The sequence below is a fragment of the Schistocerca piceifrons genome, chromosome 8, assembly GCF_021461385.2.
Source record: "Schistocerca piceifrons isolate TAMUIC-IGC-003096 chromosome 8, iqSchPice1.1, whole genome shotgun sequence".
Taxonomy (NCBI): domain Eukaryota; kingdom Metazoa; phylum Arthropoda; class Insecta; order Orthoptera; family Acrididae; genus Schistocerca; species Schistocerca piceifrons.
The window spans coordinates 17,411,936-17,437,508 of NC_060145.1; the positions used below are offsets into that span (position 1 = coordinate 17,411,936).

General features: G+C 38.2%; 1 protein-coding gene across 2 annotated transcripts in view; it reads left to right on the forward strand.

Annotated features, from left to right (window-relative positions):
- Positions 1–25,344, forward strand: part of LOC124712495 (UDP-glucosyltransferase 2-like) — a 101,709-nt gene extending 76,365 nt beyond the window's left edge. For both annotated transcript variants that reach the window (XM_047242788.1, XM_047242789.1), the window contains exons 5-6: positions 21,346–21,565; positions 24,443–25,344. In XM_047242788.1, coding sequence (XP_047098744.1) covers positions 21,346–21,565; positions 24,443–24,743 — 521 coding nt within the window. In that variant the 3' untranslated portion in view covers positions 24,744–25,344. The remainder of the gene's footprint in view (positions 1–21,345; positions 21,566–24,442) is intronic.
- Positions 25,345–25,573: the final 229 nt, after the last annotated feature.

Genomic DNA, 25,573 nt, shown 5'->3' on the forward strand with positions numbered 1-25,573 from the left:
AAGCTCAGTTTTAGTCCATCACACAATTCATAACAGTAGCTACTCCACTGCAGAGTGTGAGATTCATTCCCATTGCATACAATCATTAACTGGTATTGGTTACAATTACTTAAATGAAACTATTTCACTGATTTATTTTGTGTGGCTTTTAATAAATTTATTGACATAAAAACTGAAGGGTTAAATTTTTGTTTATAAAATTATGAGAGAGGTCTGCTAGCCAGTACTTAACATCAAGAGGTGAAATATTTAGTGCTGTCAATAGCCGTACAAGTTAGTTATGACACTATCCTACCTTTCAGAACTATTAGTTCCTTCCTCCATGAGAGAGGAGGGTCAGTTTGGGGATGCAGAAGGAAGAGCTGGATACTTAGACACCAGGATAATAGGGACCTGCCTGTTACCAACATGTCTGTGTGTGTGTGTGTGTGTGTGTGTGTGTGTGTGTGTGTGTGTGTGTGTGTGTCACAATACTAAAGAAGCAGCCTGACAAAAAAAAGTGGATCACCCAGAAGGGGTAGGCTGGGAGGGTGTGATGCTATTTTAGTGTTTACAATATAAGAGTCAAATTGACAGATAAAGTTGCAGAATGAGCTCACTTATCAGTATGATGTTGCCTGGATGCATGCTCTTATTTGATTGGGGAGGGTGTCATAAAGACATTGTATCCTATCCTGATGGAAGCTCGCCAACAACCGTTGTAACTAAGCCCATGATATCCTGGATGCTGATACTGGGACAGAGTTTACATCCAAGCTGGCACCACACATGTTCAGCTAGGGATAGGCCTGGGAATCCTGCTGGTCACAGAAGTAACTCAATGTCACACAAACAGTTCACAGAGACATGTCACATGAAAGGTAGCCTAAAACATGAGGACATAAGATATCCATGACATACCACTGTGCTGCCAGAGTTCCCTCAGTCACTAGCAGCCATGATCTTAATCATACCATATGGTCCCTCCAACCGAGATACCAGAATTAACTCTGCCATGCCTCTCGAAAATATTTGAAGAATGAGGCTTCAAATCTGCCTCAGTTACTGATTTTTACCCAGGTTTCAACTACAGTAATCTAGCCTTCTTCAAAAGCATAAAATAGAATAGAATAGAATATTTTTATTAGCCTTTCAGTATTTTTCATGCAATTGGCTTCGTCAAAGTTTACAGAGGGTTTTAGCTTCAGTACAATATTCATATAGTTACAGAAAGGGGAGAAAAGGAACTAAAGACCTTTTCTTCAGCATTATGTAAAACAATGTTTCATACAGTAATTAAATAAACACATAAGAAAAGAATCACAGTAAATAACTAGCTTATGTTGTTGTTGTGGTCTTCAGTCCTGAGACTGGTTTGATGCAGCTCTCCATGCTACTCTATCCTGTGCAAGCTTTTTCATCTCCCAGTACCTATTGCAACCTACATCCTTCTGAATCTGCTTAGTGTATTCATCTCTTGGTCTCCCTCTACGATTTTTACCCTCCACGCTGCCCTCCAATACTAAATTGGTGATCCCTTGATGCCTCAGAACATGTCCTACCAACCGATCCCTTCTTCTGGTCAAGTTGTGCCACAAACTTCTCTTCTCCCCAATCCTATTCAATACTTCCTCATTAGTTATGTGATCTACCCATCTAATCTTCAGCATTCTTCTGTAGCACCACATTTCGAAAGCCTCTATTCTCTTCTTGTCCAAACTATTTATCGTCCATGTTTCACTTCCATACATGGCTACACTCCATACGAATACTTTCAGAAATGACTTCCTGACACTTAAATCAATACTGGATGTTAACAAATTTCTCTTCTTCAGAAACGCTTTCCTTGCCATTGCCAGCCTACCTTTTATATCCTCTCTACTTCGACCATCATCAGTTATTTTGCTCCCCAAATAGCAAAACTCCTTCACTACTTTAAGTGCCTCATTCCCTAATCTAATTCCCTCAGCATCACCCGACTTAATTAGACTACATTCCATTATCCCTGTTTTGCTTTTGTTGATGTTCATCTTATATCCTCCTTTCAAGACACTGTCCAGTCCATTCAACTGCTCTTCCAAGTCCTTTGCTGTCTCTGACAGAATTACAATGTCATCGGCGAACCTCAAAGTTTTTATTTCTTCTCCATGGATTTTAATACCTACTCCGAATTTTTCTTTTGTTTCCATTACTGCTTGCTCAATATACAGATTGAACAACATCGGGGAGAGGCTACAACCCTGTCTTACTCCCTTCCCAACCACTGCTTCCCTTTCATGTCCCTCGACTCTTATAACTGCCATCTGGTTTCTGTACAAATTGTAAATAGCCTTTCGCTCCCTGTATTTTACCCCTGCCACCTTTAGAATTTGAAAGAGAGTATTCCAGTCAACATTGTCAAAAGCTTTCTCTAAGTCTACAAATGCTAGAAACGTAGGTTTGCCTTTCCTTAATCTTTCTTCTAAGATAAGTCGTAAGGTCAGTATTGCCTCACGTGTTCCAGTGTTTCTACGGAATCCAAACTGATCTTCCCCAAGGTTGGCTTCTACTAGTTTTTCCATTCGTCTGTAAAGAATTCGTGTTAGTATTTTGCAGCTGTGACTTATTAAGCTGATAGTTCGGTAATTTTCACATCTGTCAACACCGGCTTTCTTTGGGATTGGAATTATTATATTCTTCTTGAAGTCTGAGGGTATTTCGCTTGTCTCATACATCTTCCTCACCAGATGGTAGAGTTTTGTCAGGACTGGCTCTCCCACGGCCGTCAGTAGTTCCAATGGAATATTGTCTACTCCGGGGGCTTTGTTTCGACTCAGGTCTTTCAGTGCTCTGTCAAACTCTTCACGCAGTATCATATCTCCCATTTCATCTTCATCTACATCCTCTTCCATTTCCATAATATTGTCCTCAAGTACATCGCCCTTGTATAGACCCTCTATATACTCCTTCCACCTTTCTGCTTTCCCTTCTTTGCTTAGAACTGGGTTTCCATCTGAGCTCTTGATATTCATACAAGTCGTTCTCTTATCTCCAAAGGTCTCTTTAATTTTCCTGTAGGTGGTATCTATCTTACCCCTAGTGAGATAGGCCTCTACATCCTTACATTTGTCCTCTAGCCATCCCTGCTTAGCCATTTTGCACTTTCTGTCGATCTCATTTTTGAGACGTTTGTATTCCTTTTTGCCTGTTTCACTTACTGCATTTTTATATTTTCTCCTTTCATCAATTAAATTCAATATTTCTTCTGTTACCCAAGGATTTCTACCGGCCCTCGTCTTTTTACCTACTTGATCCTCTGCTGCCTTCACTACTTCATCCCTCAAAGCTACCCATTCTTCTTCTACTGTATTTCTTTCCCCCATTCCTGTCAATTGCTCCCTTATGCTCTCCCTGAATCTCTGTACAACCTCTGGTTCTTTTAGTTTATCCAGGTCCCATCTCCTTAAATTCCCACCTTTTTGCAGTTTCTTCAGTTTTAATCTACAGGTCATAACCAATAGATTGTGGTCAGAGTCCACATCTGCCCCTGGAAATGTCTTACAATTTAAAACCTGGTTCCTAAATCTCTGTCTTACCATTATATAATCTATCTGATACCTTTTAGTATCTCCAGGGTTCTTCCATGTATACAACCTTCTTTCATGATTCTTAAACCAAGTGTTAGTTATGATTATGTTGTGCTCTGTGCAAAATTCGACCAGGCGGCTTCCTCTTTCATTTCTGTCCCCCAATCCATATTCACCTACTATGTTTCCTTCTCTCCCTTTTCCTACACTCGAATTCCAGTCACCCATGACTATTAAATTTTCGTCTCCCTTCACAATCTGAATAATTTCTTTTATTTCATCATACATTTCTTCAATTTCTTCGTCATCTGCAGAGCTAGTTGGCATATAAACTTGTACTACTGTAGTAGGTGTGGGCTTCGTATCTATCTTCGCCACAATAATGCGTTCACTATGCTCTTTGTAGTAGCTTACCCGCATTCCTATTTTCCTATTCATTATTAAACCTACTCCTGCATTACCCCTATTTGATTTTGTGTTTATAACCCTGTAGTCACCTGACCAGAAGTCTTGTTCCTCCTGCCACCGAACTTCACTAATTCCCACTATATCTAACTTCAACCTATCCATTTCCCTTTTTAAATTTTCTAACCTACCTGCCCGATTAAGGGATCTGACATTCCACGCTCCGATCCGTAGAACGCCAGTTTTCTTTCTCCTGATAACGACATCCTCTTGAGTAGTCCCCGCCCGGAGATCCGAATGGGGGACTATTTTACCTCCGGAATATTTTACCCAAGAGGACGCCATCATCATGTAATCATACAGTAAAGCTGCATAATATCAAAACATTTTTCTCATAACTTAGGTAAAACATATATTTCGATGATTAGTTTCTAAGAATTCTTCTGTTGTATAGAATTTGTTGTTTTTTAGCCGGGTTTGCAATGTATTCTTATATTTATTTAGTGGTACTGTATGAGCTGAGCATGGTAACTTATTGAAAAATTTTATGCTTAAGTACTTATAGTTATTATGGACTACCGCAAGTCTTGTGGAAGACAAGTCCAGCAGCTGACTGCTTCTTGTACTATGTGCATGCACATCGCATCTCATGTTCAATTTTTTCAGATTTTCTCTGGCATATATTAAACAGTTATATATGTACATGCTTGGCACTGTCATTACGCCAAGAGATTTAAAATAATTTCTGCAGGACTCTCTGGGTGCTAACCCTTCCATGCACCTGATTGCTTTCTTCTGCCATCTGAAAATACATTCAGCCCCTGGGGAGTTACCCCAAAGCAATATTCCATATTGCAGTTGGGAATGAAAAAAAGCATAGTATGAGTGGAGTAGCAATTGCTTGCTCACACTGTTTCTTAATTTATACAATAAGAAAAGTACTCGTGCTAGTTTACTACATAGATAATTGGTGTGTCCTTCCCATGAGAGCTTTTGGTCTATGATTATTCCAAGTAATTTCACTGTTTTGTTTTCATTTTTAGTTACTTTGAGATTAAATATTATTTCTTCTGTTTTTGTTTGATTTATGCACAGCTGGTTAACCTGACACCAGTAATTAGCCATTTGCCTCATTTCTCTATTTTTGTCCAGTACACTCTGTAAGTTCTCTCCTGTACTTATTAATGTCATATCATCAGTATATGCAAAATAAACGAAAAGTAAGTGGAACCACCAAGCCTGGGGCTCCTCTACGAGAAGTGCTAAAAAACTGTGAAACATCAGTAACAAAAGGTTCGAAATGTGTCATTATTGGAGGAGGTAACGACGTTTATAGAAACGAAAGTGTCAATGCAACAAGGGCTCTACGTGAAACCTTAGGGAAAATTACACATTCAGATGTATATGTTGTAAGCATTCCACAAAGACACGACTTGATGGAAGCTTCATGCGTAAATAAAGAAATTATTCGAACAAATAGAAAATTTAGAAAGATCTGTAGCAGTTTCGCCAATGTAACATTTATTGATGCAACAAGCTCTCAGAGAGATCATTTTACAAAGCATGAGTTGCACAGAAACAATTTTGGTAAAACAATTCTGTGCAAAGAAATATTAGAAAAAATTGACAAACCACAAGAACAGATACATCCACCCATAACACTGCCAGTGAAGGAAGAAAAGGAAGAGTCACCACTTTGTCCTATAAAGGAAAAATCAGTGTTATTACCAGCAGAAGAACCAGTGTTGTCACCTCCAGAAGAAGAAGTTGTGACACCACCAGCTGAAGAAGAAGCACCACCTTCAGAGATCCTGCAGCCAAGATATGGGAGAGGAGAGAGAAGAAAGAAACAGCTAAAGGACCAGGATTTTGTATACAATGAAGCCAGCAGCAGCCGACCAATTCACAAGAGGCAACCACCTGCGAGAAGTCAGGATTTTTGTTGGCCCCAGATCAGCAACAGCACACCATAACAGACATGGGGATCAACAATCTGACAAGCACACCACTCGTAGGTAATGTAAAAAATATAAACTGTGATTCAAAGTCAAACTGTATCCAGATAAACAAAAAGGGAGATAATATGCTGACATTACTTCAAGTTAATATTTGTTGTATTAGAAATAAGATGTTAGAATTGGAACATTTCTGTAAGATTAAGAATGTTGATGTAATATGTGTATGTGAGCATTGGTTAGTTGCAAATGAGGTAGATATGTTTGTACCTCAAGGATACGTCACTGCAGACATAATGTGCAGAAAGCAGAGGCGAAATGGTGGGGCTGGGATCTTTATCAGAGATAATTTCAACTTTACAAAAATAGATGTATCATCTTACTGTACAGAGTTAGATGCAGAATTTAGTTGTATAAAAATGACTGATGAAAATCTAATAATTGTAAGCCTATACAGATCTCCCAATGGCAACATTGATACATTTTTTGAAAGATTTGAACTACTGGTTAGAAAAATACTAATGCATAAAACAAAGATTGCCATATGTGGTGATCTTAATATAGAAATGGTAAACACAAGTAATGAGCCCTCAAGAACTTTTCTTAATTTATTAAGGTCCCTTAATCTGTACTGTACCATCCAGTGTCCAACACGTAAAAATTCATGCATAGACAATATTATTGTGAATTTTCCCCGTGGCAGCTACACTGTTAGCCTTGCAAATGGGTGCTTTGCAGACCACGACCCATTGCTTCTCAATCTCTTTAGTAAGCAACCAAATTCCACTAGTGTGCACAATATGACATGGGTAAGAAGACAAAAAGAAGAATACATTATGTCATTTATTCGTATACTAGAGGATGCAAGTTGGGACTTTGTCTATAAGTGTTCATCTGAGAAGTCTGATGTTGAAACTACCTTTGAAAACTTCCTTAAAAATTATACAGAATTATGGTATTCATGCTCACCACTAATTAAAACCAACTCTTCTGGAACATATAAAAATAAAAAGGTGGAATGGTACACAGACGAACTGGTCCAGATAAGAAAAAACATGCTCGTACTATACACAGCATATAAAAATGCATGTAAACAAAGATCAGAGCAGGAGGGCACCTTTTATGCAGCATACCAAAAATGTAAAAAATTCTACAAACTTAAGCTGATACAGACAAAAAAGGCTGCTTATGAAGGGTACATAGAAGGTGCAACAAACAAGTGCAAGGCAGCATGGCAGATTGTAGCACAAGAAAATCCCACACGTCACACACATGAAACTCAGCTCACTCCAAGGGAACTAAATGACTACTTCATTAGCTCAATTAAAGAAATTGAAAGTAAGATAGAAAAAACAGATACATCTGCAAGCGATTTACTTAATGCCCTTCCACCAGTAGATCATGTCTTTAACTGGTATAGTATCACACCTGCTCAGATTAAAAGAACAGTCACAAAATTTTCAAATTCTAAAAGTATGGACTGCTACTGGCTCTCCAATTACATAGTAAAAAAAACTGTAGACTCGATCGCTAAACCATTGGCATTCATATTTAATAAATGTTTACAGTCAGGAGTGTTTCCCGACTCCCTCAAAATTTCCAAAGTTATTCCAGTGTTTAAAAAGGGTGACAAACATCTTCCTAAAAGTTATCGCCCAATCTCAATTGTGCCAATATTTTCTAAAGTATTTGAGTCACTTATGTACACTCAATTAAGTAGCTATTTTGAGACACACAACCTTTTGAGCAATAGTCAGTTCGGATTCCGACAGGGCAGAAATACCACTGCGGCCATCCTGGAAATTGTTGACCAGATATTAACAGCCTTTGAAGACCGGAATATGGTGTCACTGGTCTTGTGTGATCTGAGCAAAGCTTTTGACTGCATTCCCTTTGGCACCCTGGTTGCAAAACTAGAATTTTATGGTGTATGTAACCCAGCATTAGCAGTAATAGAGTCATATCTTCATAATAGAAGACAGTTTGTCTCAGTTAAAAATAATTACTCCCCTGTAGCAGCAGTTAGTACTGGTGTACCACAGGGCTCGGTTCTGGGACCCTTCTTCTTCATCATAGCCATCAATGACCTACCTCATCACATAAATAGTACTACCATATGCTATGCAGATGACACAACCCTCCTCACCTCACATCAGAACATCTCAGCTTTGGACAATAACACACAGGAATCACTCAAATCAGCCATCCACTGGTTCACATCCAATAAATCACTGTGTAACTCAGAGAAAACACAACAGCTTCTCTTAGGGTTACCCAAAACCATAGAAAACAAAACTGTAAAACTATTAGGAATGCATATTGATTCCAAACTTAATTGGGAAGAACACATAAATCAGGTTTGCAAAAAGCTTTCAAGAGTCTCCTATCTCCTTTGGAAACTTAGGGACATGATTAGCATGAACTTTCTGAGAACAATGTACTGTGGACTCTTCCAGTCACATATTACATATGGCCTTCTCATATGGGGGCACAGCTCTCACAGTAACAAAATTTTGTTGATGCAGAAAAGAATGCTGCGCATAATGTGTAAAGTCGGTCCCACGGAGCACTGTCGTCCTCTCTTTATAAGGCTAAGCTGTTGACCATTGTAAACTTGTATATTTATATCTGTGTGTTACACATTAAAAACAATGGTATGGAAGGTGTTGTCAGGGAAGAAATTCATAACTACAACACTAGAAGGAAGGCAGATTATGATATACCAAGACACAGACTAACAAAAAGTAGTAACTCACACAAAGTGAATACCTTAAAAATATTCAACAAACTACCGCAATCTGCTCGGGACATGCCCACAAAAATTCTTAAACAAAATTTGTACAATTGGTTATCTGACAATCCATTTTATTCTATGCAAGAATATTATGATCTGAGTAGCACAGAGATAAACCTGTAATTGCATAATTAACTTAATTAACTACTATATATACTGTTACAAAATATTTCATATCTAATACCTTTGTATTTCAACTGTGTTAGGTAACTACTTTATTTGCCAGTGTTATGATGTGTTACGTAACTACTGTGTTTGCTACTACAATGTAACTCATTTTTGGTACCTTTGTATGTATCTGAAACAAGAATATGTATTAAGCATTGCAGTCACCTGCTTAAGGTTTATGTTATTTGTAAGTTACTCATATGCTAATTATATCTATGCCTTATATATAGTGTCTGGAATATTAATATTATTTTATGTACTGACGAAGCCTATTTCATCTTGCATGATCAATGGTTAATAAAGAATCTTGAATCTTGATCTTGAATCTAGTATGTTCTTACACATTATTCGAGAAGTCATTAACATAGACAATGAACAAAAAAGGTCCAAGAACAGAGCCTTGGGGTATTCCTCCTTCTATAGGGAGTATTTCTGAACTCTGCTTATTTGCATATACAAGTTGTAACCTGTTGCTTAGATAAGATTTGAATAGACAGTGTGTGTCATCTTCATTGCCATAGTATTTTAACTTTTTGATGAGTGTGTCATGTGACACCGAGTCAAATGCTTTACTTAGGTCAATAAGTGTTCCAAACATTGATACCCTTTTTTCATACCCTTCGTAAACATTGCTCACCAAAGCTTCTACTGCTTTTACAGTTGATAGGTGTGACCTGAAGCCAAATTGTTGTTCATTTAAAATTTTGTTGGTTTCAAAATACCTGTATATCTGCTTATGCACACAATTTCCTACTAACTTGGATATGATTGGTACTATTGAAATGGGTCTGTAGTTATTTGGGAGGTTTCTCTCACCTTTTTTATACACAAACAATGTAACTGTGAGCGTAAGACAGTCGGGGAATATTCCTTCATCAAGTACTCTGTTTGACAGTGAGAGAAGTGGCATTTCAATTTCTTTTGCTATTCATTTAATGATGAGATTACTGAGTCCATAATAATCTTCTGTTTTGGAATTACTTTATTTGTTTATTGACTTATGAATATCATTTAATGTGGTTCAGGTCCAAGTGAACTTCTCACTTCTTGTCTGTTTTGCACAAGTGAGCAATGCTTCTGCATCAGAGGCAGAATTGATGGGTGGGGTGGTGATGCTATTTACAAAATATTCATTGAGAATATTGCAGTCGATAGGGATACTCCTTTCTTTATTGGTATTATTAATTTCCTTTGTAATGACAGTCCAGGCAGCTTTACATTAATTTTTAGAATTTAAATTATATTCATCATTTGCACAGCACTTAGCATTTTTTATTTGTAATCTGTAAAGGTTTCTCATCTTAGTGTAATTTTCCCTGTCCCTATCACTGTCATGAGATTTGTCTTTCATAATCATCAGTAGTATTCTGAGTTTGTTAAGTTGTGGGGTGTACCACTTGTTAGTATTTTGTTGCTTATGAGTAATACTACTCTGGTACCTTTTGGTTACCGAGGGCATGTCATTTCTATATATGCTTGATCTCTGTCAGGAAAATGGAAAAACATTTATTAATCATTTTCTTGTTATCCATTACATGAGTCCAATCCATTTCTTTTAACTGGTTTATCATTTTGTTTACATTGGATTTGCCTAGAATTCTATATGTCACTTCTCTCTCTGTAGAACTAAAGGCTGACTTTTCTATTTGAAGCCATAGCCCTGCGTGATCTGATATTCGTAATTCTATTACATCACATTGTATGGAGTCTCTTTGTACATTGCTAATTATGTTATCAAGGCATGTGTTCAGTCTAGTGGGTTTTTCATTGAGACGGTAATAGTTTAATGACTTCAGAGTCATATGAATTACATTTTTTCTCTTTGCCCTTATATCTATGTTAATATCACCTACAATTACAATTCTATGCTGTTTATATTTTGACAACAGCAATATTGAAGTATTAATTTTTTCTATAAATACTATCTCATCAGAGCCTGGGATTCGATAGTTTGAGACAATTACAGTTTTCTGTTTGTGCATTACCACACCAGCTACTTCTATTGTAGCTTCAAGGCATATTCTACTAAGGTCTATAACTGAGTAATGCAATTCAAGGTTACTTTTGCCATATATTGAGACCGCACCATGTGTAATACTTTTTCTGCAGTAGCTTGTAACTAACGAATATCAAAGAGGAACACACAAGTCTATTTCAGTGTCTTTCATCCAGTGTTCATTGATGCATAGTACACTGCAGTTGATTTTATCGAACCAGTATTGTAATTCATTGATTTTACACCTAAGAGATTGTACATTTATATGAAGGAGGAGGAAACTGTCACTGCTACATAATGGTATTCTTCTTTCACAGAACCTTCTGTGTTCATTTATTTTCGCTACATGATCTAGGGTTGCACAATTATCTAAATGAATTAGACTCCTGCAGTTTCCACTTAATGTGGTTTCTAACTTTCCTTCATCTGTAATGTCATTTTCTCTAAAAAAGGAGGTGTTCAGTCATGCTCTGTGGGACTGTCTTTTTAGACAAGGCTGCTGCGTGCTCGTATTTCATTTAGAACATTGTTTATCTCCTGAGACAAAAATGTTTTCCCATGGTAATTTAGATGCTAACCGTGTTCAGTGTGCAAATTTCTTTCAAGTCTGCTAATATCCACTACATTGCATTTAGCATAAATGGAACATAGTTGTTTGATTTTAATATTTGTTTTGCGAATCTCTTTGTTAACACATGAATTATAGATCAAGTCATGTCTATGAGGTATCATCACAACAATAGTGTTTTCCATCTTACTTACATGTAAAAAAATTTTCAAACCTGTTATACATGTGTCGGCTTCATTATGTGCTGCATCATTTGCACCAGTCACACAAACAACAAAGTCACTGTCCCTTGTATTCTTGTGTTCTGAGATGTCTTCAACAATATTTTCTGTCCTCGCACCAGGTTTTACGATGCCAGTTGCACGAAGATCCGTATTCACATCCTGTAGAATATTTGCTAGCTTTCGTCCGTGGCTGTCTGCTAGAAAAAGCACATTATGTTTCTTCGTTCACTGTTTCTGGCTGTTGGCGATGTTTTTGCAGCTTCTTACAATGTTTTTATCTTCACGTTGGGTGGCTTGTTCACTTTCAATGTTTATGGAGTTGCTGCTGCTTTCTGATAACACACTGAACTTATTTGTGCACACGAGATTAGGTTTATTCCATGTATTTCATTGTGAGCAAGGCACTTTTTTAGTCACTTTGTTTGGCATTACACGATAAATAGTTTTTGAATTGTTTACACACTTTACACCACTGTTTTCACTCTGAAGGGCATTTGAGTTCGGCCTATTTACGCAGTTTTGACCGTTACTTCCACTGTCATTTGAGTTCGGCCTATTTGCACAATTTTGACCATAACTTTCACTGGAATGTGTGTTTAAGTTGTGTATGCTCTTTTGGCGTTTACTGCTCACAACCAGTGTTTTTAACTCACGGTTTTCATTCTCAAGTTTAGTGATATCTCGTCTCAGTATATCAGCAACTAGCTGAAGACTTTTTAATCGTTCATTTAGCTTTTCGATTTCGCCTTTACCGTTATTACAAACACTATTTTTTACAACGTGGCTGTAGCTTTTTGTCTCGTTAATATTACTCACTTCTGCACTTGACACGCTTTCCCTTAAATATTGTACATCCTCCCAATCCTTTGTAGTTCCTACCTCTTTCGACAGCTGAACATGTAAGGCATACTCGCATGCTTCACAACAAAACTTAATTCACTCTTTCGAATTTCTCACGAGACTTATTTCACTGTTGCTTAGACCAACACAATCACTGTGAAACTGTTTTCTACACCATAATCCACTGATCACAAATATTTCCGTGGTTTTTATTAATTTATTGCACTTAAGACACGATTTACTCTTGTCACTAGCCGCCATCTTAAATAGACTAATACGTGCCAGAATAAGGCATGGTCAAACATAAAAAGCTAAAGTACCATGCCAAGCTATGTTACTTAACTGAGGAACAGCCCCGGCCCCACTTCGTGGAAAGCGGTCGGTTAGCCACAAACGCTACATTGGAAGTTACTTTAGCAGAAACCTGGGTAAAGACCAGTAACATTTAGCAACTGAGGCGGATTATTGACATATTAATTTATCACACTTGCTGACAAGGCTGCAACATGTTAAAAATTCTTAAATGAGGCTTCTCACCAGGTCACCATCATATTCTCCAACAAAGGTCATCTGGATTGTGCAGAACTGCCATTCATCACTGAACACATTGTGACTTCATTCATCAGCTGTCCGTGCTTCCCAGTCATGGCACCACTCCAAATGCACCCATTTGTTTTGTGCTTTTGACAGCACTGTATGCGTGGAATGATAATTCCCTAGTCCGGCTCTGCTAGTCTCTGATCAATGGCGTGTGATGACACAGAATGTTACAGAGAGTTTATTACTTGTTCTCAGGTGGCATACACAGTTGTGAAGGGGTTACAATGTGCTCAGTGTAGAATATGGTGATCCTCACTTGTGATGATCAGGGGTGGTGAACTGGAACCTTGACAGTGAGAATGCCTGCCCTCACATTCTCGTGCAGCTGAACATTGGGGCACTGTCACATCTGAATGCCCCACAAATCTGGATACTACACGATCCAACCAGCCAGCCAAATGGAGACTCACAATAGGGCCACTTTCAAGCTCGGTCACATGCTGAGGGCACTGCCTCATGCAAGACTGTGGCACCTCCTTTATTATATTTTTACTGCTCAAAAGAAGAAATTAATCTTTTAAGCTGCTGGTAATATTAAATTCATTGTTACCGAGCTAGTTTGTGTAGTCTCTCTCTCTGTATGTTTGTGAAGAAAACTGTCTCGATTGGCGTTGACTACTCCCACAGCATACATAATTTCGTACACGTAAACAAGTTAATCTCATGGTGGAGAAGCAGCTGCCGACTCTGACGGTTGCCTGTAAAATTCTTGAAATGTAAGAGAAAGAAAACTTCTATAGGATCTTCTCGAACTCCAACACTGCCATTCACATTTAGTCATTTGATGATTGTCTGCGAGTAAAATAAGTTCTTTTTAGCAGAGAAAACTTTCTCTATTATTTTCACCATGTTATTGAAGCAGATTCTATAGCAAACATCAACCACCAAATGTTCGAAGTCCTATACAGGCTTGTAGTACATAATAGTTCATCACAGAATCATTTGACCAAAACTAAATACCCGCATTTACCTTTGAAATGATACAAACTGTATTATGAATGTTACTAAACTCCACATTAACATCACATATCACTTGTGAGTCCAAAAAAAAATAAATAAATAAATAAAATAAAATAAAAAATTAAAAAAATAAATAAATAAAAATAATATTATACAATATGGCAGCTAACAATGACTGTCTCATAAATAAGTCCAGTCACATTCCAATTTTCTTACTTTTCTTCCTCGCCATGGAGCAACATAGAGTCAAGGAATAAACATTTCGTTCATGCAGGCGAAACGCGCTACCTTGTGATATATCTTCACTTTAAACCAATAACAATAGAAAGGTCGTTGAACCAATCACTCTCTTCCAGCAGCTAGTATGGGCCAAGGGATATTATACTCCGTGTCCTCCACAGTGATCACTCAACATCTCATACTGTTCCTGCCCCATACATAGCCTCACAAGCCTGGTAAGCAACTATTAATCATTTACATGCTCACCAATGGTGAGTACGCGTACAAAATTACTTTGACACCTGACTGTGTCTCCTGATTGCTGAATTTTTTTGTCAGGTACTGCATTTCACCTCCTGAGCATAAGTACCACTCAGCAATCCTGTCTGTCGATTTTTTAGTTATCTCGAGTGAATTTTCCTTTTGATGCAATTTATTTTTCCATCTATACATATATGTGGTTAAAATGTAGCATTTAACTGACTTAAATCCACCACTCATATCTTGCATATCAGTACATAGGAGGGTTCTGATAGAATAATTTAAAAAATATATTTAATCAATATACTTCATGAATGAAGTGACTAGAACACATCATGTCTTTAAAACTTTACAAAAGCTATATAAAAAAGGATGTCTGTCCCATGTATCAGTGTCAGTAAAACTGCCCTAGAACTTTATATCATATGCTGGTATTCCTCATGAGAGCACAAAAAATATCATGTTATGACTCTTTTGATACTATAAATAATTCAGTCTGCAACTTCAGTTATCCATTTAAGGATGGTAAGTAAATGTGGAATGCTTCTGGCACTTCACACATTTATGTGATCAGTATGTTGCCCTTCAGTTGGGTTACATTTTTTGCATGTCCTTCAATGAATCAACTACAAGGCTAATTACATGCCCAGTTTTCTGAGGGATTCGTTGTGAATTGGGCACTGTCTGTCCACTCCAAGTGATATCTATTTTTTACATTCAGACCTTTCTGTAGTAAATGTTCCCAAATGAAATTTGATTTTTACTGATTCCGAAAATCCTGTTGTGCATTTTTACACACAGATATAGCAAAAGTCACAGTTAGGTTTTGTGTAGCCTATATACACTCCTGGAAATTGAAATAAGAACACCGTGAATTCATTGTCCCAGGAAGGGGAAACTTTATTGACACATTCCTGGGGTCAGATACATCACATGATCACACTGACAGAACCACAGGCACATAGACACAGGCAACAGAGCATGCACAATGTCGGCACTAGTACAGTGTATATCCACCTTTCGCAGCAATGCAGGCTGCTATTCTCCCATGGAGACGATCGTAGAGATGCTGGATGTAGTCCTGTGGAACGGCTTGCCATGCCATTTCCACCTGGCGCCTCAGTTGGACCAGCGTTCATGCTGGACGTGCAGACCGCGTGAGACGACGCTTCATCCAGTCCCAAACATGCTCAATGGGGGACAGATCCGGAGATCTTGCTGGCCAGGGTAGTTGACTTACACCTTCTAGAGCACGTTGGGTGGCACGGGATACATGCGGACGTGCATTGTCCTGTTGGAACAGCAAGTTCCCTTGCCGGTCTAGGAATGGTAGAACGATGGGTTCGATGACGGTTTGGATGTACCGTGCACTATTCAGTGTCCCCTCGACGATCACCAGTGGTGTACGGCCAGTGTAGGAGATCGCTCCCCACATCATGATGCCGGGTGTTGTCCCTGTGTGCCTCGGTCGTATGCAGTCCTGATTGTGGCGCTCACCTGCACGGTGCCAAACACGCATACGACCATCATTGGCACCAAGGCAGAAGCGACTCTCATCGCTGAAGACGACACATCTCCATTCGTCCCTCCATTCACGCCTGTCGCGACACCACTGGAGGCGGGCTGCACGATGTTGGGGCGTGAGCGGAAGACGCCCTAACGGTGTGTGGGACCGTAGCCCAGCTTCATGGAGATGGTTGCGAATGGTCCTCGCCAATACCCCCGGAGCAACAGTGTCCCTAATTTGCTGGGAAGTGGCGGTGCGGTCCCCTACGGCACTGCGTAGGATCCTACGGTCTTGGCGTGCATCCGTGCGTCGCTGCGGTCCGGTCCCAGGTCGACGGGCACGTGCACCTTCCGCCGACCACTGGCGACAACATCGATGTACTGTGGAGACCTCACGCCCCACGTGTTGAGCAATTCGGCGGTACGTCCACCCGGCCTCCCGCATGCCCACTATACGCCCTCGCTCAAAGTCCGTCAACTGCACATACGGTTCACGTCCACGCTGTCGCGGCATGCTACCAGTGTTAAAGACTGCGATGGAGCTCCGTATGCCACGGCAAACTGGCTGACACTGACGGCGGCGGTGCACAAATGCTGCGCAGCTAGCGCCATTCGACGGCCAACACCGCGGTTCCTGGTGTGTCCGCTGTGCCGTGCGTGTGATCATTGCTTGTACAGCCCTCTCGCAGTGTCCGGAGCAAGTATGGTGGGTCTGACACACCGGTGTCAATGTGTTCTTTTTTCCATTTCCAGGAGTGTATTATAATTAATACTCTGTAGAATGAAATAAATCGGCTGAAAGCTTGTGGTATTGAAGAAAACATTTGACTTGGTTATTTTATGCTGACAATAAGCAAAGTAACAGTAACATATGTACAGTGAGTTAATCAGCTGTAAACTATTGGTACAGAAGAAAATATTTAACTTGGTTACTTAAGATTGGCATTCATAAATTCTTCTACAGCATAGAAGCAACTCTTCTGACATAACATGTTCACCTTTGCTTATTATCCTTCTTTACTCAACTAAGCTTTTGGGTTTCTTGCTGTATAAAAGAACATCAGTGTCCAAATGTGTCTTTTTACATAACTCAGACAAAATATTTTAGCACAATGGATGTAATTTAAATTATTTGGTGCTTTCCACACCAAGCAGCAGACTGGCACTTCCTACAATTTGTAATAGTGGATAATGGGAATAAAATTAGGATATGGCAAAGAAGCCATAGAATGAAATTATTTTCAGCATAATTAGCTCCATAATTCAGAAGCATCATGCATGACACATATTTCACCTGCTTGCCAATATTATATTGTTTCTGGGCTGTAAGAAATGTGATATTGGTCTCTCCAAGTTTGGAGTCTTAATATAGACCTCAAACTTATGGGACTGAGTCGAGAAAGACTTGTTTCAAATTAAAATTATATAAAATACTACCAAGCACTTTAAGCAAGGCCACAGTCACCTTTTGGTAAAGAATGGTGCAAGGTATGACAGCAGAATTCAATAAATAATTGGCAATAAAAATGCAAAGGATGAATTACAAGACGTCTGTGAATTTGGGCATGCTGAGAAGGTGACAGGGTGTCATATTCAGCTCTGGGATGTGAACCTCATGCAGAAATTCTAGTCCAATGCCATAATGTACTAAAGTAGTACCAAAAGCCTATTACTATACTGTGTGTACACTCTAGTCTCTAACTATCAATGCTGTTTATCCACTAGTGGTAGCTTAATATTTACTTGATTACTCTGGTACTTTTCAAAAACTTGTTTTAAGAACTCATTGTGCATAAATAAAGCTTTGATTTAGAAACTACTGTGTTCAAAAAAATATTCTGCATTTAATTTTCTTTGATGCATGACATTAAGAAGACTAAGTGAATTTTCTCTCATTAGAATACAACAGTTCTCAAAAAATTTTGTTTTGTTGTTGCAGACACATATATCACTAATTACTCTGCTTTTTAGATTCCATGGATATGACACTCATTCTTTAGATTAGATTGGATTAGATTAGCTTTTTGTTCCATAGATCCATGCTGCCGAGATCCTCATGGGTGTGGAACATGTCAATTCTTTTTTTTATCATTATTATTATTATTATTTTCATTTCCTCAGTTTTCACAATTTCATTTCTACACATTTCTCCCTCCTACCAAACTGAAAGACTAATAGTAAGAGTTTGTACTTATGAGCTACATGGAAATATTTGCTTAATAAAAGAAATAAGAAGAACAAGAGAAACATTCATACATAAGATGCTATTTGCCACTGTGATTTACACATTTCTGTTATCATAGATCAAAGATAATTGCAGAAATATTGTCTGGTTAATGTACAACATATGACATTAATTGAGAGGAGGGGAGAAATTTGCACCTAGGAACAAACAATGTTTTTTGTCTGTACTTCAGTCTAGTGACTGGTTTTAGAATCAGAAGCAATGCACACTGGAGACTGCCCTAAGCAGTTTCAGTCATTTTCTACAGTTTTTGTTGTTGTTAGGTATGAGGTTATGTTTTGCACAGCATTTGTAAATATTTTGCATTCTAGACATTTAAATGCTGTACAATGAACTAAAACTGTTTGAAATATATTGCTAATTTCTTCAGATGTAGAATTTCATGGTGAGTAAAATGTTATATATTTTTAAAACTATTTATGTAACATGTGGAAAGTTAAGCTGTACTTTGGTCATGCATCATCTTGTACTTTGAAACAGAAGAAAATCTTTTACAGTGGAACATGTGTTACTTACAAATGATCTGAGTTTCTTTAATGTCTTAACAATTTCACTTGTCTTGAAAATGGAAATTTGTGTTAATTTGCAATAGCTTCTATTTGAAATTGTGTATAACATGTAATTCATTTTTTATAATACTTCTGCTTAATTTGATTTCACTTAGTGACTGTTGGTGTGTAGTAGAGTAATAACATAACAGATAGACTGTTAAACACAGTATCGACAAGATTTTTTTTTTTATTGCAGAGCTTTCAAATTTCAAGTGAATGTTTGTTTGTAGGCACATGATCATGTTGCATTTTGGAACATGTTTTTGCTTTTAAAAAAATAACACAATTTTCTGAAGTAACTGTTGTAAGTTCAGGAAAAGATTATACCACATAAAAAGTGAATGGCATCATTGAAAAGTGGAGCAAGGGAATATATTAAACTGCCATTAAAGAGCTGGCTAGAAAAGAAGTTTGAAAAGTTACCAAGATACAACACCTTCCCCTACACAAAAGTACATATTTAAAATTGATTGTTTTGCAGCCCATTGAAATAACTGTCAAAACATACGAAGTATGATATCCAAGTTCTAGAATATGTGATTCTCTTGTCTTTGTAGAAGTGAGATAATATTTGAAGTAAAAGGTGAAAGAAAATGTTATTTACTCTGAGCCTTAAAAAATATTTTAAACTGCCTTGTTCTTAAGACGTAGTCACATGAAGTATACTGAGGTGACAAAAATAAGGGGACACCTCCTAATATTGTGTCAGACCTCCTTTTCCTCACCAGAGTGCAGCAGCTCGACATGGCACCCACTCAAAAAGTTGTCGGAAGTCCCCTGCAGAAATATTGAGCCATGCTGCCTCTATAACCATTCATAATTGCAAAAGTGTTGTCAGCAGAGGATTATGTGCATGAACTGACCTCTTGATTAGTTCCATAAATGTTTGATGGTATTCATGCCAGGCGATCTGGATGGCCAAATCATTCGCTTGAATTATCCAGAATGTTCTTCAAACCATTTGCGAACAATTGTGGCCTGGTGACATGTTTGGGAACATTAAGTCCATCAATGACTGCAAATTGTCTACAAGTAGTCAAATATAATCATTTTCAGTCAATGGTTGGCACATGTGGACCATAGGATCCAGTCCATTCCAAGTAAACACAGCCCATAACATTATGGAGTCACCACCAGCTTGCCAGTGCCTTGTTAACAACTTGGGACCATGGCTTTGTGGGGTCTGCGCCACACCCAGACCCTGCCAGGCCACAGTTTTCCAGTAGTCTACGGTTCAACTGATATGATCAGGAGAGGCGCTGCAGGCAATGTCGTGCTGTTAGCAAAAGCACTCGCGTCAGTCACCGACTGGCATAGCCCATTAATGCCCAATTTTGCTGCACTGTCCTAACGAATACATTCATCATATGGCCCACGTCGATTCTTGCAGTTATTTCACACGGTGTTGCTTGTCTCTTAGCACTGACAACCCTATGCAAATGCTGCTGCTCTCAGACATTAAGTGAAGACTATCGGCCGCTACATTGTCCATGGTGAGAGGTAATGCCTGAAACGTGATATTCTTGTCTCATACTTGACACCATGGATATCTGAAGTCCCTAATAATTACCAAAATGGAATATCCCATGTGTCTAGCTGTGACTACCATTCTGCATTCAAAGTCTGTTAATTCACATGTTGCACCCATAATCACATTGAAAACCTTTTCACATGAATCAGCTGACTGCAAATGACACCTCTGCTAATTCACTGTCCTTTTATACCTTGTGTATGTGATGCCACCATCATCTGTACATGTTCATCTCTCTATCGAATTGCTTTTGTCACCTCAGTCTATGTTTCTTATGTTTGGTGAGCAGGCCTTAAAACTAATTAGTAATGTGTCTGGGTAGCCACTGTTATCTTCAACAAAACTTTAATTTTCTTTTTATAATTTTATTTTTCAGCTGTTTACATTTATTTTTGAAGATCCTGAATATATTTCTTACATAATCATATGCTTGGAGTATTTTGGTAAGAAACAGATTATTACCCTCAGCCATTCACTTCATAGTGATTTGCAGAATATGAATGTAACAGATGTAAATTACAAATGAAGAGCACAAAATTGTGGGTATTCTACAGTATTAATTATTTAGTTAACCTGTTTTTTGGTTGCAAGGCCATGTAAGCAACAGATAAGTTATCTAACTGAATTAATACTATGAAGCAGTTACAGTTTTATGCTTTTCATTTGTGATCATGAAATTGTTCTACCTAGTGGTGAATCAGTCACATTATTAATACAATACTTTATTTCCCTGCAACTAACATCCATTTATGCGTGTCATTTCTAGTTGCTCCTTATATATTGTACTGTCAGAGAGAGAGAGAGAGAGAGAGAGAGAGAGAGAGAGAGAGAGAGAGACAGAGACAGAGAGACAGAGAGACAGAATAGGATGGTGGAATGATGAGCAGGCATAAACTTAAAGCTGTATTAATGAAATCACTTGCTTCATATGGATACATGCCTTTCCAGGTTGTAATAATCATTTTTTTCCCTTGTAGCTCACAGAAATTTGAAGTTCTTTATCACTCATGGAGGAATGATGAGTGTTCAAGAAGCCCTTCACTTTGCTGTCCCACTTCTTGGAGTTCCTATATATGGTGATCAAGAACCAAACTTGTTGAAAGTGCAAAGTCTCGGATATGGAATTATGCTTCTGTTTAATAACATCACTGAAAAATCATTTCAATGGGCAGTAAATGAACTACTTCTGAATCCAAGGTAACGACCACATGTGAGTTGCAAAGCAGTACAAAACACAATATAATTAAAATTTCTATAAGTTAAAGCACTAAAACTTGGGTGAGGATTATTCCACTGAGAGAAATTTATGTCCTTGAGGAAAGACTGTAATTTTCAGGGAGAAAATGAGGAAGGTAGTTTTATAAGCCTGCTTCTTCAACAACATGAGTGTTAATTAACATCAGTTAAGTAAAACTAAATCACAGAAAATAATAGATCCTGATTCTCTTTAACCAAACAAAAACAAAGGCGTTTAAGGGTTTTTATTTATTTCATGTCAGAAGCAAACTAAAACATTATTGAATACATTTCTGCATTACTTTACTACATACATTATGGTTTATAAATTAAACCAGTCAAAGAATGAAATAGATATTTATACACAACAATTATATTAAGAAACATTGATTAATTTAACTATACAATGGGTGCCCAAAAATTAGCAACATCCAGTACATTTTGTGTAGCATATACAAGATCTTCCATAGTGCAAACAGTTGGAGGTAATGTGCATTGTAGCAGATCTGATGTCTGCATGGCAGCTCCACAGTCACTATCAAGGGAGTCCATCTGGATGCCTCACCTCTGCAGGTTGGTCTTTGATCTTCTGACACAGGAACTCAGGTGAATAAGTGATTTCCATGTGGACCATTTCTATCGGCATTTAAAGTACCCTGTAGATTTACTAAATAACTCAAACATTAGTGTTGGAGACCATTGTCACTTCATTGAGCTGGGAAGCTGTCTAATGTGAATCACTTTCTAGGCACAAGCACACACCATTAGTGCAGTCCTGTTACGCACAATATGCAGTCAAATTGAGACTGCCCACATTATTAAAATAGACGTGCATATGTGCAAGCCAAACACAGTTGGCAGGAAATAATGGAGTCCAAATTAATGTCTAGAAATAGCCAAGTATTGCAGAGTGGTCATAAATAATCCTGCCAGAGAGCAGAAAGTGGACAGTGTGCCAGATCAGACATCTGAGGCCATCTGTGGCTGTCCTTAAATTTGTCACCATTGTTTACCCTCATGACCTGGTGCCAGCATATATATTGCTCTGCACCACACCTAGTGACCTTGCTGGAGATATGCACAACTATATCACCTGATATATCCTGTGCGATTGCAAGATTTAACAGCCTTATGGGCCAAAAGCTTTATTTGATACAAAACGTGCAGATGTAACGAGGGAAGACTCCAAGTTTATTTTGTATTCCAATGTGACATTCTAGAGTTTTCAGAAACAAACCAGCACCCAAGAAACCTCTATTATATGTCTAAGAATTTTACTTTATTGGTTTGTTTATTTTTAACTCTGAAAGAATTGGACTTCTCTTATTACAAAACATTGATTCTCAAGATTTTTTCATTCATTAAAATTGGCTGCAGTAGCACTACCAAGAAACAAGGAAGTACATTTCCTTCATGTGTCTCTTTTAGTTTGCATTTTATTTTTACTGTCGTGGGCAAAGTTTACACTATCCTATAGTTCAGACAGATTTCTTACTGTATGTATGGTGTAAAAGAGAACATTCTCTAACTACTATTTGATTTTATGGTGATGTTTAGTGAAGAGCAGATATTATACTATGTGCAAATGGCTGGAAAGTTCATTTAGAACATTTGTTTCAAACAACTGCCGTCTCTGACACCTAATAAACAATGACTGAGTTATAATGTTAAGAGAAATACTTCCAGGAAGAGTGCTGGAAATCTTTTGCAAAGTAGATAGTTTTTATGAAAAATTTTACTATTTTTCAAACATATTTCATTATAATTTAAGTCCTGATTTCCACTAAACAAAATGGACTACAACTGCATAGAAGCAGGACTAAATAATGGCTGGCATGGAGTTTTTACTACTAGAAAGAGAGGCCTCTACCTACTTAAGAGCACAACTCATAACACCTAGTTAAAACATTATTTAATTATTATTGTGATTATTATTTTCCTTTCCTAGAATTGTGTCGTAAAAACAAACATCGTCTGACAGGTCTTGAAGACCAAACGGCACTGACCGGCTGCCATGTTATCCTCAGTTCTTAGGAATAACTGGATCCAGGTAAAGAGCGGTGTGTGGTCAGCACAGTTATCAGTTTTCGTGACAGCTGCCGCTACTTCTCAGTCAAGAACCTCCTCAACTGGTCTCACAAGGGCTGACTGCACCCCACTTGCCAACAGCACTTGGCAGACCCAGAAGGTGACCCATCAAAGTGTTAGCCAAGCCCGAGAGTGCTTGACTTTGGTGATTTGACAGGAACTGATGTTACCACTGCAGCAAGGCCATTGGCCAGCATTGTGTCATAGTCTATATCAATTGACCATTGTTTCAACAATGATCAATCATGCTTCTGCAGTATTTTGCTATACTTATGTAGTGTCCTGCCCATTCGTCGAATATGGGGTGCCTAGGAAACCTGCTTTCTCAGATCGCTAGAGAACAATTGAGGCAAATTGCATTAATGAATTTTTATTACAGTAAGATAAATGACAATACTTAACATTGTGGATTTACAATGATCTTCAACTGGGTCACAGCCAGGCAATGTTCTCTTTGCCTAGAGGCCACTGCTGTGTCGGTGTCATCCTAGAGAGGGGTTGGTCAGTGTACTATTGTCTGACGTATTCTTCACAGCTCTCTCCACTTTTTAACATTCTTGACCAGCGTGCCGGCACTTGACTTACACTGGAACAACATAAACAAACATTAATTTAATTTTAACTTTCCAATACAACTGACTTGAAACTCATTTTCATAACAGTAGACAAACTTAATTTCAATATCTCTGATATTGTTCACCTCCATAGTGTATGTCTTAATGTAAGTGTGGTGTGTTTCAATTGTTTCAGATATGTAGAGAATGCGAGAAAGTATTCCAGACTGTTTCATGACCGTCCACAAAAACCCCTGGATACAGCTGTCTACTGGACAGAATATGTTTTACGTCACAAGGGAGCCTACCACATGAGGTCTGGGGCACTGGATCTGACATGGTACCAATACTTCCTACTAGATGTCATCTTCTTCCTACTGGTTTGCATTTTAAGTGCATTACTGGTAATGACAATAACAATAAAATATGTTGTTAAGTACATCTTTGGTACCAAACATTCAGCTTCTGAGAAGAAGAAAAGTGCAAAAAATGACTAGGTTTTTGACATTTAAAGAAAAATGTTGATGATTTTTTGGCAGTAAGACAGTACATATAAAATAATTTGTTTGACTGGCATTTTCAATGATCAACAAGATCACATATCTAACAAATTTTACAAAGCTGTGATTATTTGAATGAAAAATGTGTACACATGAGCTAACTACTGAACATTGTGCTTTACATATTACTATGATAGCATTCTATCACTTGGTATAAAATTTTGAATTTCATGACATGAACTGCAGAAGGCATATGTAATTACCTAGTTTTGATTGTCTGATTATTTAAAAAAGGCTTTAATACATTTATTACACTTTCCTGTGTATTTTATTTACTATATGTCCAGTCATGCCACACTGATTGCCCACATGTAAGGTATGCATACATAATTAACAGCAATATGAGAAGAATAGATTTTAGCTTATGACACTGAGGAGGTGTTGACAGCTGCCAAAGAAAGAAAGACTGCTAGATGTTATTAACTATTAGATTGAGATGTAGACCAAACAAAACATGCATACATTCACACATCCATAACAAACATGCATAGCTGCAGTCATCTCCAGGCACCAAGGCCCGACAGCCAATGTGTCTATGATCAGCAGCGGTCTGTGCTGGGGGGAGAGGGGGAGGGGGAAGGGTTACAGAAGAGGTGTGGGATGTGAAGGGGGAGGATAGCAGGGTTGGGGTGGGGGAAGACGCTGTAGTGCTGCCTGTGAGAATGTGTTGGAATGTGGTAGGCACAAGGTAGTGGACTGCTGGATGCAGCATTGGAAGTCTATACTGGGTTCCAGAGGATGAGCAGTGGTGATGGGGGAGGGGGAGG